The sequence below is a fragment of the Eulemur rufifrons genome, chromosome 8 (genome assembly GCF_041146395.1).
Source record: "Eulemur rufifrons isolate Redbay chromosome 8, OSU_ERuf_1, whole genome shotgun sequence".
Taxonomy (NCBI): Eukaryota; Metazoa; Chordata; class Mammalia; order Primates; family Lemuridae; genus Eulemur; species Eulemur rufifrons.
Genome location: NC_090990.1, coordinates 100,967,015 through 100,983,028, shown reverse-complemented (window position 1 = coordinate 100,983,028; position 16,014 = coordinate 100,967,015). Strand labels below are relative to the sequence as shown.

The following is a 16,014-nucleotide window of genomic DNA, read 5'->3' as shown; positions in this document are numbered from 1 at the left end:
AGGAAAGGGGGCAAAAAGAGAAGCTGGGTATGGGGGAAGAAAGGTGGGCTTGTGAGCTGGGGTAGAAGGAGAGTGGGAAGCTGACCCCAAGACAGTGTCAGCTGTTTAGGCTGGGAAGGGTCAGATAAAATCCTGATACAGACATTGAAAGTGAACTGACACCCTTCCAGAGAGCGGGACATGTACCTTCTCTGATTCTTTCTCTGAGGAACAGGGGGTTGATTCTTCTGATTTTCCACTGTCCTTGGCTTTGGCTTCCTTAAGCAGGATTGTCATGGCTTTCATAGCTGCATCCTGCTTGGCCACTTTCTTGCTGCCAGCTTCTGCTGGGGGAAACTCTCGGCCACTGATGACAACCTGGAATTTAAATCTTGACGGAAAGTGATTAGATGCATGAACACGAGTCTAAGGCATCCCTTCTGCCCTCTCCAAAGAGATCTTCACCCTGGAATTCCTTGCTACACTAAAGGGCTTTTTGACTTGGGGAGGACGTGGAGGGTAAGCCAAGGAACTCCTATTCCTTTGGAGGCCCAGCCTGTCCCTTTTTTTTGGGAAACAAAGCAGCCAGTGACTCTCCCCCAGTAGCTCAGCAGAGCAAACACAGCCACAGGTGACATGAAATGAGCTCAGGGGAAACCCACTATCTCTTAACAGTGAATCACAATAAAGCCCATGTAAAAAATGATGAGCTAAAATCGCCATTACAGTCTTGTTAGCAACCAAAGACCTTCCTCCTAAAGCAATTTGGTAGACTGGCCTCCTTGAGGAAAGGGCCTAAAAGATAGTGAAGGCTTCTTATAGCCCAGTCTCACCCTCCCTGGCCACCTTCAGGGATCACACACCTGCCATTTATCAGGGGCCTGTTTTGTCCCTAACCTACCCTTAGACGTATATCACCCTTAGAGTTTGTTATGAGTCATTCTATAGCTCTGATTGTTCCAAGCCTGAGATGAAAGGACTTTCTCCTTGTTATGTAGAAAATAAGAAAGCATTATTTCTAGGCCTCTGCCTTAGCCCAGGCCTCCTTTGTTTAAGCTTCAAATTTGTTCAGCTCTTTGCTCAATCTAGGATTTCATTTAGAAAAGTAGGTCAAATTTCTTATTTCCTAGGTCTTTTGAAATAGTTGAACATAGCATCAATGTTTCTTACAGGTGGAGTCCAAAGGATGATTACCCACAAAGCCCACTGCTTTCTCCCAACTCTAGGGAGGGAAAAGAATGACAATGATGGAGAATGACAGCCATCCAAGTCTCCACCCCAAACAGAAATAAACCACTTCTGGCCCTGCCAGCCTTTGGACAGATACACCCCCTTTTCTTAGCAGCTCTTCTGCAGTGCCAACTTGGTGTCATTAAGATAGTCAAGATAAGGAGTAAGGGCCACAGCCAGGAATTCTCACCCCTAGAACCTGGGTAAACATAAAGGTTAGTGGAATTCTCCGCCATCCTCATGGCTCTCTTTAGCTGCAGCTTGCAGGCCTGAGCTTCAGGGGTTTCAGCTCTCTGCTAGGCCCTGCGGCAGCTCCATTCTGGGCCCACCTGTCTTCCTCAATCTGTCCACTGGCCTATAGGACCCTGGAGTACAGGGCCCCGCCAGCTGTCTGAGTGAAGTAATCTCTGATTTCACAGCTCAGAAGCAGCAGCAAGTGCTAGCCCACCCATCTGTGCAGAGGAGGTGTGTAAAATTAGAACCACCACCTTCAATAGGCAGGCAGGCAGGCAGGCAGGCGTGCACACTCTACACCATCCTTCCTCCCAGGAGTCTGTGCAGAGACGGGATTTTGGACCCGCTGCTGCTTAGCAGCACAACCCACCCTCACTCTGTGTATGCAACCTGCCCCAACCCACCTGTTCCTGTACCTGTCTCAGGAACTTAGCTTGGGGAGGAGGGGATGGCTCACAGAAGGGGGTGGGGAGTTAAGTCTTCACTACCTCTGGCCTTGGGAGGTAGACATGACATTGATGCAAGAAAGCCAATCATTCCTAAAGAAACTTCATTTCGGCCAACAGCGTCAACCTCCCCCTTGCTCAGCCGAGACTCTGGCTGGTCCAAGGTCTATACTGCCTGATCAACATCTGGAAAAGGGCCAATCAAAGGTGATTTAGCCAAAAGGCAGAGAATAAGAGGGAAAAGACAGGGGCTACCAAATGGCATAGCTAATGAGTCAGCTGAGACTGTGTCAGGAGCAAGAGCACTGGACCCCAACCCTAGGTACAGTTCCTGGGTGGTCTCTTACCGAGGTTCATGGGATGGTCCACTCTGCTCTATCAGGTTGAACTCACAGGTCTGACTAGCGAACTGAGCATACTCTAACAGCCCGCTGACGGGGTTCTTCAACTGGCACTCTGTCAGTTTCTTGTAGGTTGAACACCGTGGCAAGCCATGACTGTAGAAGGAGGGCATCTCCATGATGGCTCGAAACTCACCTGGTGGTGCACGGATGCTATTCAAGTCATCTGGGATGTCATCTGTGGCCCACTGGCCATTTTCAAAGTCAACATACCCTGCTCTTGAGGGGCCATTGTTATGAAAAGGTGGTTTCAGTCTCATTGGTTCTGGTCTGGCCACTTGCCGGTCTTGTAACTTTGTGACAGGTGCCTGCCCATTCTCCACTTTTTCTGTGGTTACCACGTTATTTGAGGCATTTGATGTCGGTAAGTTACAGGTGGGGAACTCTGTGTTTCTTTTAGTCTCAGGGACGGGTGCTACAGTGGTTTCAGGAAAACTGTTCGTATTTCTCTTCATTTGCATCCTCTCTCGCTTCTTATCTGTCAGATACCATATGGGAGGGGTTGTCCCTTGCCTGTAGACATCCCCCTGCCTTTCCAAGTCAATCAGCACAGCATTCACATCTCGGGCCTTGCTGAAGCCAATATTTTTAGCCAAATTCAGGGCAGAGGAGTCAGACACATTAAATAGGTAGTCACAGATTTTCTCCTTGATTTCGGCCATGTCAAAAGGATCAAGAAGATCTTCCAAGACAGATGTGGCGTTTCTGTCTTCAGTTTCCAAACTAGGGTCTGAGTTTGGGGCTCCCTGGCTCTGACTCTCTGATTTCACTGCTCTGCTCTGCTGGTTCTCAGCCTGAGCTGAGACCGCAATTCTCCACAAAGGGGGCGTTCCTGCCTCCTGATGTAGCTTCCCCTTCTTTGCCAGAGAGTATAAAACTCGATTGACTTCCTTCTTTGGGGCCCTGAGTTTCCCAGCCAGATCATGTGCTGTGGTGGCCTTCCCTGCCCCAAGCTCCTCCAAGAGCTTTAAGATCCTTTGTTCGTGATCCTGGCTGATACTCAGTTCCTGGAAATGTGAGGAAAGCCTATCAACACCTCTCCATGGCAGAATCCTGCCACGTGGCGAAGGATGCTGGAACCCTCTCCGGAACCCCTGACTTCTGAGATGCACGCTCCTGGGGTCACCCCAGCTCTCAAGCTGCCTGCCTCTGGCAGGTGGTTCTGAAAACCTTGGCCAGAGTCCTGGGAGGAAGAGTGGTGGTGGTGATGGTGTCTGCTTTCCAATCAGGGGCACGTCCGGGAGCCGCCCCTTGAGAAACTCTATTTGCTTGAGCTGGAAACCATTAGGGCAAGATCCTGGCCCCCACTGCTGGTGTCTGAGCTTGCTGAGCTCATAGCCTTGAACTGGAGGGGGATGGTATCTGTTAAGGGAATATCCCTGAAGAATAAGACAGTGGAGAAGAAAGTGAATCAGGGCTGCAGTGCTGAACCTGCGGAGTCCCCGTCCCTTCCCTGCCTGGGGGACCTGCCCCTAATGGGTTGAGAAGGCAACTGAGCCATGGGCTTATGACCCAGCCAAGGCGACTTGTCATTCTGTAAATATTGCCCAGGGGGCCACCAACAGGAACACAGAGAGGGGAGCAGGAGGCAAAACACACAAAGGTTCTGATACCTTGGCACAGCCTCTCCAGCAACCTAACTTATTCATTAATAAGGTTCATTATTAGGTTATTAGGTTATTAGAACCATTATTATTAGGTTCATTAATAAGCCCCTTTTCCCTTTCACAGAATTTTAGGGCGTTTACAAAGAAATGTTGCACTCACCAAAAAAATTACCCTTTTACAATCAGAAAAACAAACAGAAATAGAATACCTGAAAATGCCAAGGGAGTTAGTGGACTAGGGCGGGGACGAGGCCATCCCTCGTCTCTGAGTCAGGTTCACCACCGCACAGCCTCCTTGTCTCTAAAGCTACCATTTGGATGACTATGACTAAAAAAGAAATTTAAGTTGATTGGATGAACCCCAGCCCTCCAAGGCTGTATCAGCACTGTAACAGGAACAGCATTCACATGCTGGGGGACACAGGACCTCAGAGATTCATCTGCTCGCCACCGCCCTCCCAGGAAGATCAGAATTTGGTTTGAGGGGAGCTGGAGAGTTTCCGCATAAAAATGGCACGTTGTCCTCACTCCTCAGTGTGGTACCCAGGCTCAGAGGGGACACCTGGGAATTTTGCCCAAACCACCCAGGCTGCCCCGTTTGTGTGGGGCTGGCAGAGTCTATTCCTCTCTGCCTCAGCCCAGTCCCCCTCGCTTCCCTAGCTACCTCCCAAAGCTGCTTCCACCGCACGTTCTTCTGGACCCTGACATCCAGGGCACGAGTGACCCCATATTCTCATGTGTACATTTACCAGAACGCTGAGCACTTGTGACGCCTTCCCCCACCCACCCACATACAATCCGTGCTCATCTTCTCCCCAGTGCTATTCGCAGGAGGGTGGTGGAGCCAGGAGGTACTCGTGGGCCTAGGGGGTCGGTAAACACCTTGCTTCCTTTCCCTGGGGCTTACAGACCTGGAGGGGGACAGCTAGCAACTTTTCCTCAGGCTTATGTCCCCCCTTCTCTGATTCTCCTGAAGGCTACACAGGCAGCTGGGCCCCTTTCTTCTAGAATTTCAGCCTTCTACTCCCCCACATCCCGTCACAGGGAATTCTAGCATTCTTGCTAATCGCTCTCATGGTGTCCCTGGTATGGGGTTCCTTAACTTCTGTCCCAGTGACCTCCATCTCCACCTTTCAGCCACACGACTGGCTTGTCTAGCTATTCCTCACATCTCACTGTGACTCTAGCCTCAGCCACCACCAAGACTGAAACTCTTTTTCAGGGGGCCAGGAAACTTATTCTGTAAAGGGCCAGACAGCTCTGCCACTGTAGTGCAAAAGCAGCCACGTAAATTGTAAATAATGGAAAAACTTTATTTATAATTTATTTACCATGAAATTTTATTTACAAAAACAGGTAGAGGGCTGTATTTGGCCTGTGGGCCATAGTTTGCTGACTCCTGCTCTTTTGTGATGGCGACGTCCCTGTGTTTCTACAGCTTCCACTCCTTACTCTGGTGGAAACTGCTCATCACACGACTCCGGCGCAGCTGCTGGTCGGCCACTCCTGACTCCTCCCATTCTGGCTTCACATACCCCTCGCCCTGCCTGGATCCCATGGTCGGTTCCCTTCTCCACCCAAGGTCTACTGTCCCCTTTTTCTTCTCCAAAGCTTCCAAGTGACAGTGGAGAAGGACCCTCACTTGTGCTAGCAGGGCCCATATAAATTCCTTCTCTTGAACCTCAGTGGGGTCTTCACTGTTTGCTGGTCAATTCAGTTCAGCAAACATGCAGGCTCACTGTAGACTGGGCTCTCTTCTTTAAAAAATTCTCCTCCCAGGGTTTGGTGACACAGCATGAAAGGTCTCCTCTCACCTCTCTTTTTCAGCCTGTCTTTGTTTCTTTCTTCCACTCCTTACATACAATCAGTCCCCAAGGTTTCACTGAAAGACTAGATCTTCCTCTATAATTTGTTCCCTAGGTTGATTGTATCTACTCCCCCAACCTAAACTAGCCCTCTTAAACAACAGCACTCACATTTACTGTCTCCAGCCACTTCCTTGTGCCAAAGCCTAAGATCTGAATTTCCAACCACCAAGATAATCTGTCCACTTAAATATCCTGCCACTAACTCAAATGCGACACATTCTGAACCAAATTAATCATCCCTCCCCCCGCCCCCCGCCCAAACCCAGCTCCTTCTCCTGTTGTTTTTATTACTGTTAATGGCATCATTCTCCTCCTCCGTTATTAAGGCTAGAAATCTGAGTCACCTTTGCTGCCTGCCTGCCTTCCTCACCTCCCACATCTAATCCGGTAGTTGCCAAGTCCTGTCTTATCTACCACCTCACTATCATCTTTTAAATGTGCCTTCTTCCAATTGCAGCCCTCACTGCCTGTTACCTGGGCCAATGCAATAGCCTCTAATCTTTCTATCCCTCTACATACCAATCCAAGTGGCAGCTTCTCCCTCTACTGCCACCTGTCACAACTCTGACCCTTTCCTTATGTATCTCCTTAAATGCCACTTTCTTCAGGAGACTTCTGACTCCCACCTCCCCCAGCCCATGGGGTTTCCTCTCCTTGAACTCCTCCCACTCAGCACCCATTACACCATTTATTATAGCTGTTGGATTAAAAAAATAGTGGCACACATAGACTGCAGTATATCTGCAGGGTGATTTTATTTATTTATTTGAGACAGAGTCTTGCCCTGTTGCCTGGGCTAGGGTGCTGTGGCATCAGCCTAGCTCACAGCAACCTCAAACTCCTGGGCTTAAGCGATCCTCCTGCCTCAGCCTCCTGAGTCGCTGGGACTACAGGCGCGCACCACCATGACTGGCTAATATTTTTTTTCTATTTTTAGATGCCCAGCTAATTCTTTCTATTTTCAGTAGAGACGGGGGTCTCACTCTTCCTCAGCCTGGTCTCGAACTCCTGACCTCAAGTGATCCTCCTGCCTCGGCCTCTCAGAGTGCTAGGATTACAGGTGTGAGCCACCATGCCCGGCCTGCAGGGTAATTTTTAACTAACAATATTAGATGTCCTAGAAATGATACTCAACTCTCCACTCCCAATATTCCCGAAGTAATTTTTTTTTTTTTTTTTTTTTTTTGAGGCAGAGTCTCGCTCTGTTGCCCAGGCTAGAGTGCCATGGAGTCAGCCTAGCTCACAGCAACCTCAAACTCCTGGGCTGAAGCAATCCTTCTACCTCAGCCTCCCGAGTAGCTGGGACTACAGGCATGCGCCATCATGCCCAGCTAATTTTTTCTATATATTTTTAGTTGTCCAGCTAATTTCTTTCTATTTTTAGTAGAGACGGGGTCTTGCTCTTGCTCAGGCTGGTTTTGAACTCCTGACCTTGAGTGATCCTCCCACTTCAGCCTTCCAGAGTGCTAGGATTACAGGCGTGAGCCACCATGGCTGGCCATCCAAAGTAGTATTGATGGGGGTGCTGCAGTTGACTCTACAATGAGCTCTCAGAGAGCAAGGACTATACTTCAGTCATCTTTGCCTCCCCAGCATCTAGCACAAAGTTGATCCTGAACCAACATTTGTTGAGTTAATGACTGTATGAACAAGACACCCTTATGCAAGCAATCACATCCCTTTCCTTGCCCCTCTTCCTGCCCCCCCCCCAATACTGCTAGGGGCAGAGGCAAATGTGTCTTCTACTAGAGAGTGAGCATCCAGCTCACAGAGCTGAATTATGGGATTTTAGGGGGTTTCTGATGAGCTCTTTGAATGACCTTGGGAAAAAGAACTTTGTTTCAAAGTGGCTAAAGTCAGCTTCTAGCTAAATGCTTTCTAGATTTAAATTTTGACTCTTGGCCAAAATCTGGAAAATATTTGAAGGTCCATCTATAGAAGAGTTAAACAAGTTATGATCCATTCATGCTATGGAACAGTACTCAGGTTTTAAAAAAATGTTACAACTATTTTCACCTGGAAAAAACTCAGAATAACATAATGTTAAATAAAACAACAAAAAATGCATGTTGCAGAGTAACATGCATGCTATAATCTCTTTTTTGGTAAACCAAAGGGGAAAAAGCCATGAATGTGTGTGTGAGCACAGTAGAATGAACACCGAGAAAAGAAAGAAAGAAATATTACATGAATTTGTTAACGGTTATTTTAGGGCAGTAGGATTAGAGGAAGAGAAAGAGATTAAATTTTTAAATTTTACTCCTATTTTCCCCCTAAAAACAAAGCCACCATTTGAGAACAGCTATTTGTATAGCCACTGAATGAGAGTAAGAGCAAGAACGTGAGAAACCAACCCATGGCGGTCATTCCTAAATCCTTCGATATCACCTCTCCCCACTTCATGTCCATTTACTATATAAGCAATGTAACAAGTCACTTAACATCCATTGCCCCCAAATTTCACTTTGATCTCACATTGAGGGTCAAGAGATAAGAGCCTCTGCCTTCATCACATGGGCTCCACAGGGCGATATGTTGGTATATATGACGAAATGATTTTCCTTCAAGTCAGACATCTTTAATCTTTTTAAAAAGGGCTTTTTAAATTTTTATTTTTTTGAGGCAGGGTCTTGCTCTATTGCCCTGGCTACAGTGCAGTGCAGTGATCATAGCTCACTGTAACCTCAAACTCCTGAGGCTCAGGAGATCCTTGTGCCTCAGCCTCCTGAGTAGCTGAGACTACAGGCTCATGTCACCACACCTGGCTAATTTTTCTGTTTTTTGGTCTCACTATGTTGCTCAGACTGGTCTAGAACTCCTGGCCTCAAAGGATCCTCTTACACTCTGCCTCCCAAAGTGCTCGGATTGTAGGCATGAGCCACCATGTCCCCCCTTAAAGGAAGGCTTTTAAATATATACATATAGCATTTTTAAAATTGAGGTATAATTCACATACAGTAAAATTTACCCTTCTTAGTGTACAATTCCATGAGTTTTGACAATCACCACAACAATCAAGTTATAGAACATTCCTATTTCCCCAAAAAGTGTTCTAATACCACTCTGCAGTTCCCTGCCCCCAGCCCCCGGCATCCAGGGATCTGTTCTCCAGCCCTGTAACTTTGTTTTTTTCCAGAATGTCATATAAATGGCCTTTTGAGTCTGGCTTCTTTTGCTTAGCAAAATGCATTTGGGAGTTACGCATGCTGTTGTATGTATCTGTAGTTCCTTCCTTTTTGCTGCTGAGCAGTATCCCATTGTCTGGCTGCAGCCCAGTTATTAACCTGTTGAAGGGCATTTGTGTTTTCCCAGTTTTTATCTACGATGGATCCAACGGTTACAGACTTTCTCCTATGGGTTACTAAGGGCTATTTTTAATTCCCCAGAGGCCTTCAGGAGGTGGAAAGGCTGCAGGGAGGAGCGCTGCTAAAAGTAAGGAATGTTGTTGGAGTGGGGTTACAGGGGAATAGAGGGTTGCCAAGGGGCCCCTAGCAGAGAAGCGTGTCTGCCTTGACATAGGCTCAGGCCTCACTACTCAGACGAGGGTGTATTTTCCAGCCCAACCCCTCTTCCACTCATTGCTCAACACTGCAGAATTAATTAGCAGGATCCAAATTCCCGGAACAGCAATTTTGCGTTTTTGCGTGGCGCACAACAGGCAGACATCACGCACTACGACGCGGGTGCACGTGAGGTTGTAAGGTGAGGCCACCGGGCAGAGAAAGTCGCGGGAGGGCGAGCAGGGCTTGCTCCGCTTACCTGCTGCGGGTCCATAGCACCCCCGGGGCATGGCCTGGCCCTGGTGGCCGGCAGCGCCACCCGGCCCCTGCCCCGACGGCTCGGCCGTGCCAGCCTCGCGAGACCCGCGCTGCTCCGCACACCGAGGGGCGGCGCGGGGTCCAGGGGGTCGGTACGGAAAGCCCCGGCCGCCTGCGAGCTGCCGCCAAGATGGCTCCGTTTCAATTTCACTTTCGTTTCCTCAGAAAGCCTTCCCCTTTGGAAAGTTTGGCCAAGAGGAGGAGTCTGGGCAAATGAGCGTGAGCGCTGGGTGTCACGCCGGTTGCAAGTCCAGTCCCTCCCTTGCATGAGGACTGCGGAACGTTCTCTTCCTTCAGGAAAACGCCTGTCAATACTGAGCTCATGATTCCTCAGGAATGCACGGGGTAAAGCAAAGGCAAACAAAGGCGCGCAGCGAAAGCTCAGCCCCGGGGAAACAGCAAGAGGCTCGGTCCGCCCTCTCTCCCGGCCCCTTGTCGCAAGAGTGGGGGGTGCAGATCTCTTCAAATGACTACGGTCCCCACTGTGGACTATTAATGTTCCTACTGTATTACAAACGAGTACGTGGATACCAGCCGGTAAAAGGCAGCAAGGTAACATAAGAGCAGCAGTGAACAATTTAATATCTACATCATAAAACCACCCCACCACGCATGGGTTAAGTACTTCACCGGCAGTATCTCCCCCAGTCTTCGCCACAGCGACAAGGTGGACATTATTCCCACTTTACAGGTGTAGAAACAGGCTTGACTAAGGCCAGGCCGCTGCTAAATCCGGATCTGACTGCAGAGCGCTCACTCTCCTTCGCTGCTCTACACTCGCCCAAGTTACACCACTGCTTTCAAATAGATAACTCTGTTACCTAGAGGGGGAAATTCAAGTTATTTCATGGTCAAGCTTATCTAACTGCTTGATTTTGTTCATGATATCTAGGGAAAGATTCTACAGATCAATTCCAATGCTTAACAGCTCCCCCTCACCTGTGAGAAATTTCTTTTTCCATGTTTAATCTCAATTTTATCCCAACTACTTATGAGATTACAAGGCAGTCCCTACACAGCATTATCTCCAGTTGATGCCCTATCTCCACTGTCTCCTCCTGTCCATACTGTTAGTCACCCAAATTTCACATTCTTTCTTCCTTCTGTGCCTTTGCACTCTATTCCTTGGCCTAGAATGCACTTCTTCCTCCACTGCTTCTGGTGAAGCAGTCTTTCAAAATCTGCTTCAAATGTTACCTCCCAGGGAGGCCTTCCCCCACTGTGGGTGGGGGTGGGCAGTGCGGAAGCAGGTGCCATTTGTGGTTCCTTATTCTGTGCTTCTCGGTTACTCTCACAGAGAGCACTTGCATATTCTCTTAAAAATGCCTCAATCATTTAACGAAACTTTACTCAGCCCCTAATATATGCCAGATACTGGGTTAACCACTGAGGATATGACACAAAAAAGAGCCCCATCCTTCAGCTGTCAGTCAGTGTGGTGGGGAAGATGGATGCCTCAATAATCACCACAATATTATATTACTTGTTTACATATCTGCCTTTATAGCTGTCAAGTCTTCTCAGGGGCAAGGAACATGTTTTAGACATCGCTACATCTCCCTGCGCAGTGACCTTCAGAGGGTTGGTTAGTTGAACAAATAACAGACTGCTTAGTAGGTAGAATAACAGGCAAAACAGTTGAAAGGGAACTCTACAGGAGGAGACCAAAAGTATCAAATTTATGAAAAGGTGCTCAACCTCATGACCTCAGGGAAATGCAAAGTAAAGGCACAATGAGTTACCATCCATTTACCAGACAGACAGACAACATTAACCATCTGATCAGACCAGGTGGGAGCAATGATGCTCCTAGTCACTGCAGGAAACCAGTTTGCCTTTCACTAGGAAAGGTGTGGCTATACACACCCCACGGAAGTTCATAGTTCCATTACTTGTAACAAACTCCCAAACTGGAGACAACCCAAATGTCCATCAAAAGTAAAATGGATAAATAAATGGTGGCATATGCCTATAATGAAATACTATACAGTAACAAAAATGAAAGATCTATAATCACATGCAACAAGGTGGGTAATTACCTAAACATGATATTGAGAAAAGCCATATATATATATATATATATATATATATACCATATGGTCCCACTTACATAAAGTCCCAAACCAGGCAAAATTGAATTTTAGCATGCTCTACATAAAAGACAGGATGGTGATTACCTCTAGGGAGGAAGGAGGGAGTATTTTGACTGGGAAGAAATATTCTGGGTGCTGGTGATATTCTAATTCTTGACTTGGGTAATGGCTACGTATATGTTTGCTTTCTAATAGTTCATTAAGTTATACATTTATGTTTTATTCATATTTTTATACATATATGCTATATTTCTCAATTTTAAAAGGTTAAAACAAGAGCTACAACAAACTCTTCCTGCTGCAATTCCAGCCCACTTTCCCACGTCCTTATCTCCATTTAAGTGTCTCACCTTTGCTTTCTTGCCTTCGGGCTAAGGCGAAGCTGTACCACTGCTCCCTCGATCCCTTTTGCAGAAAGGGGAACTTTCTTTCCTAAACAGAGGGTCAGTTTATGCCTTGAAAGAACAACTGCTGTTGTCATTTAATCCTAGCAGCTCAAGTAACTGCAGACAGTTTTATTCATAAACGTTTCATTTCCTCCCACTCAGTAATTGTTTTAACTCTCCCAGGGTTGTGAGGTGGCAACATAAATCTTTTTTTTTTTTTCCTGTGCTGTTTATGGTAGGGACTTGACAAATTAGATGAAGCTCTTTAAAAAAATTAACCAAAAGTAATAGGTTTATTGCAGAAAATTTCAGAAAATACAAACACAATAACAATCACCTCCATTGTTAATTCATTGGTGCCTGCCCTTCCAGTGTTTTCCCTGTGCATAAAGGCACCACTAACACGGGTGGTCAGGTCTCTCCCAAGTCTTCCTGTGAAGAATGGCTCACTGGAGGCCTGTGAGTCCCCCCGACAGGCTGTGAAGTGACCCCAAATGCAATGCCTCACACGTACATACCACCGAGGGCTACTTATTAATAACTGCCTAAATGACTAAGAGTTACCTCTACAATGAAGTATTTATCAATAAAAAGAGTTTACATAGTGTTACAGCTCTTTTAGAATTTGTCTGGCAGATTTTCCTGTCCTCACTGGAGGACCCCCCCCACCCCAGCCCGATGAAAAAAGAAAAAAAAAAATTAAAAAACAAAAAAGAGTTTACAGTCAATCAGTATTCTCAGAAGTCTGCCTTCGATACAGCACTGCCAAGCTTCAGCTCCATAGGTGCCTTCAGGGGGCTGGACTTCCCCAGTTACAGAGAAGAACACTGAGTTGGTTTTATTTTCCAATCTCTGCTATTCTTGCTCTTTAACTATAAATAACTGTTAGTCTGGCTCTGTAATTATTAATTTTCTTTGTTGTGGCTCTTCTGTTTAACCTTACTGCGGGGTTGTGTATTTGCAACAACAATCTTTTCAGTCTATAATTTTCTATAGCCAGACTTTACTACACATATGGGCTACATCCAGTTGGATCCTCTATCTCCCTACTGTAAAGCAGATGTCTGCAAACTCCCTCAATATTTGCTCCTACAGTGATACTGTAACAGAAATGTACTGCCTGTGAATGTATGCTACTTGTGACATATCAAAGAAAGTAATGTTACTGAGTTATTTTTAAGTACCAAGGTATTATTTTAGAATAGAATATGCATATAAATAGACTCATGTTCTTATCCTATCTCTTAGGAAATACATAAAAAACAATTCAGAGTTGCTAGGCACAAATTTACTGCCCTCCTTTTTTTGTTGTTCCTCTTCAATTCTTTATCATTGGGTCTTTTATTCCACTCAAACAGTTGCTACCATATCAACATTAATTTTCAAAATTTATGGTGTCCTCTCAGAATAACCCTACTTGCTTTGATAACCTGTAAGGCTTTTGGTAGACAGAATAGAGAGCTGCCCAGCTGGCTGAGTAGTGCTCCGCATCTGCATTCATGCTGCTGTATATCCTATTGATGTTAGTGACCAGAACTGGCTTTTGAAGTTACAAGAAAGCCAGAAATGCCTCAGGTAGCCCCCAGAAGAAACAGAGGTCTCCAAACTGTACCCCAATTGAATAAGTTATCCAGTAAGAAAGAAAAAAAGGGGTATTTATCAACTATCTATATGTGCCAGGCATTGTGTTAGTAGGCATTATTCATATAATAAAGATATAAGATTAGTAATAATGTCAAAACAATACTAATAATAATGGCTAACAGGTCTGTATGGAATATTTTGCATGTCTATATAATCAGTAAATGTACGTTTAGTCTCATAACCACCCCACAAGGTGATGTTATACAACTTGTTTTTATGCATTAAATCCTGACACTCTTGGCCAGGTGCAGTGGCTCATGCCTGTAATCCTAGCACTTTGGGAGGCCAAGGTGAAAGGATCACCTGAGCTTGAGATCAGACTGGGCAACATAGTAAAACCCCATCTCTACAAAAAAAAACAGAAGAATTAGCTGGCCATGGTGGCGTGCATCTGTATGCCCAGTTCCTCAGGAGGCTGAGGCAGGAGGATCACTTGAACCCAGGAGTTTGAGATTTCAGTGAGCTATGATGATGCCACTGCACTTTAACCTGGGCAACAGAATAAGACCCTGTCTCCAAAAAAAAAAAAAAAAAAAAAACCTGACATTCTTAAACTGCCTCTCCTATGCCAGATTGGTCTTGCATGCAGCACCTGGCTGTCTTCCGGTCTGGCTCTGGCCAGCAAGGAGGCTCAGCTACTGGCCTACATTTGGTTTCCACTTAGTTGGGACCCAGCGGGGAGACTTCCCATCTTCTTCTTCTCCAGGACCCAACCTCATGAGTGGCTGGACTCAGTCCCAGCTTCCTGCAAGAGCAATTCTTCCATCTCCAAGGCTTGTAGGAAGCAGAGGAGACAACTGCAGTCTTGTCCTAGGCAGGCTTGAAGGCAGGCTCTGCCCCCAAGTTCTGCAGTGATTCCTGGGGAAGCAGGCTGATTTCACCAACTGCCAATTTGCTGAAAACCAATTTGCCAAATGGTCAATTTCCTGAATAACCAATTTACAAAACAACCAATATGCTGAATTTACTTTTTTCTCTAAGCTCCCTAGTCTTAATTGACCAATTTTTATTTTATCTTCTTATTAGAATTTAGGGGAAATGTGCTCTGCTGTCTCCCTGCTGCTGTAAAGCTAGAGATTGAGGAGGAAACTGGGGTGAGGGGCGGTGAGATTGGGGGGCGTTGGTAGAACTGACTTTTAGCAGACTGATTTTCTTAGAATTGACAGAGAGGCATTTCTAGGTGTCTCAGGCTCTTTTTCCCAAAGGGAATTAATAAGGCCAGGCCATTTCTAACTCATTTTTAAAAGCATTTCTTTCAGTATTGACAAGTTCACAAAAATTTCCATCTACACATACAGAGGAGAAGACCATGTGAAGACAAAGTGGAGAGTGATTTGAAGATGCTAGCCTTGAAGAATCGTGATGTGGCCACAAGACAAGCAATGCTGGCAGCCACCAGAAGCTGGGAGAGGCAAGGAATGGATCCTCCTCTAGAGCCTCTGGAGGGAGCACAGCCTGGCCGACTCAGCCCGTGATACTGATTTCAGATTTCTGGCCTCCAGAACAGTGAGAGAATAAATTTCTATTGTTTTATGCCACCCAGTTTGAGGTAATTTGTTACAGCAGACAGCCGTAGGAAATCAATACAGCATCCTTGCTGGGCAGTACAAACCCGGGAGCTCTGGGTTCAGGACTGCCAGAGACCTCATGGCCGGCCGGGGATCTCTGCATTTGGGTATATCAAAGGGAAAAGGCTGGAACAGACTAGAAAAGAAAGGACACAGCCACAATGCCCATGTTTTAGTTAAGCCAAACAGCACAGCCTTCTCATTACTGTCCAGCAGAATTAGAGCCCTTTGTTTTATCAGATTTTATTTTTTTCCAGGAAGGTACCATTTTGATTTTTTAAATGATGAAAATAAATCCTATGTGAAAGAAATAAATTTCCAAGGAAATAAACCTTTTGGTGTGATTGTGTTCTGTATGAGAACAACCACCTCCTAACTGGTTTCCCTGAATATACTCTAGCCTCCTTCCTATCCAGTCTTCTCAACACTGCCTGAGTGATCTCTGCAAACTAAACTCTGATCATTACAAAATTACAAACTAGAGATTAAGGGGAGGGAAGAGAGACAGGGAAATGAGTTCCAGGAAGGGACAAGGGGGGCTTCAGCAATACAGATAAGGTTCTGGTTCAGGGAAGGGGGGTTGGGTTCATGAGTATTTGTTTCATTGTTGTCTTTCAATGACTTACACATATGCATATCAAATATTTACATTATAAACAAAAAAAATACTTTAATGGCTTCCCAAGGCTCTTAAGATAAAGGCAAAATTTTTTTTTTTTTTTTTTTTGAGACAGAGTCTT

At 46.0% G+C, this 16,014-nt stretch overlaps 1 protein-coding gene and 1 non-coding gene across 4 annotated transcripts in view; one reads left to right on the top strand and one right to left on the bottom strand.

Moving 5' to 3' along the window:
- ADAR (adenosine deaminase RNA specific) overlaps positions 1-9,714 on the bottom strand; it is a 30,334-nt gene extending 20,620 nt beyond the window's left edge. For 2 of the 3 annotated variants that reach the window (XM_069480524.1, XM_069480525.1), the window contains exons 1-3: positions 9,525-9,699; positions 2,237-3,669; positions 187-370 (exon numbers count right to left, since the gene is read on the bottom strand). In XM_069480524.1, the coding sequence (XP_069336625.1) occupies positions 187-370; positions 2,237-3,669; positions 9,525-9,539 (1,632 nt within the window). In that variant the 5' untranslated portion in view covers positions 9,540-9,699. Of the gene's footprint in view, positions 1-186; positions 371-2,236; positions 3,670-9,524 lie in introns of all 3 variants that reach the window. The other variant, XM_069480526.1, reaches the window with a different exon arrangement.
- A 2,950-nt stretch (positions 9,715-12,664) lies between these two features.
- On the top strand, positions 12,665-12,726 carry LOC138391133 (U7 small nuclear RNA). Its single transcript, XR_011234753.1, has one exon. It is a non-coding gene; the product is annotated as a U7 small nuclear RNA (small nuclear RNA).
- The last annotated feature ends 3,288 nt before the right edge of the window (positions 12,727-16,014 follow it).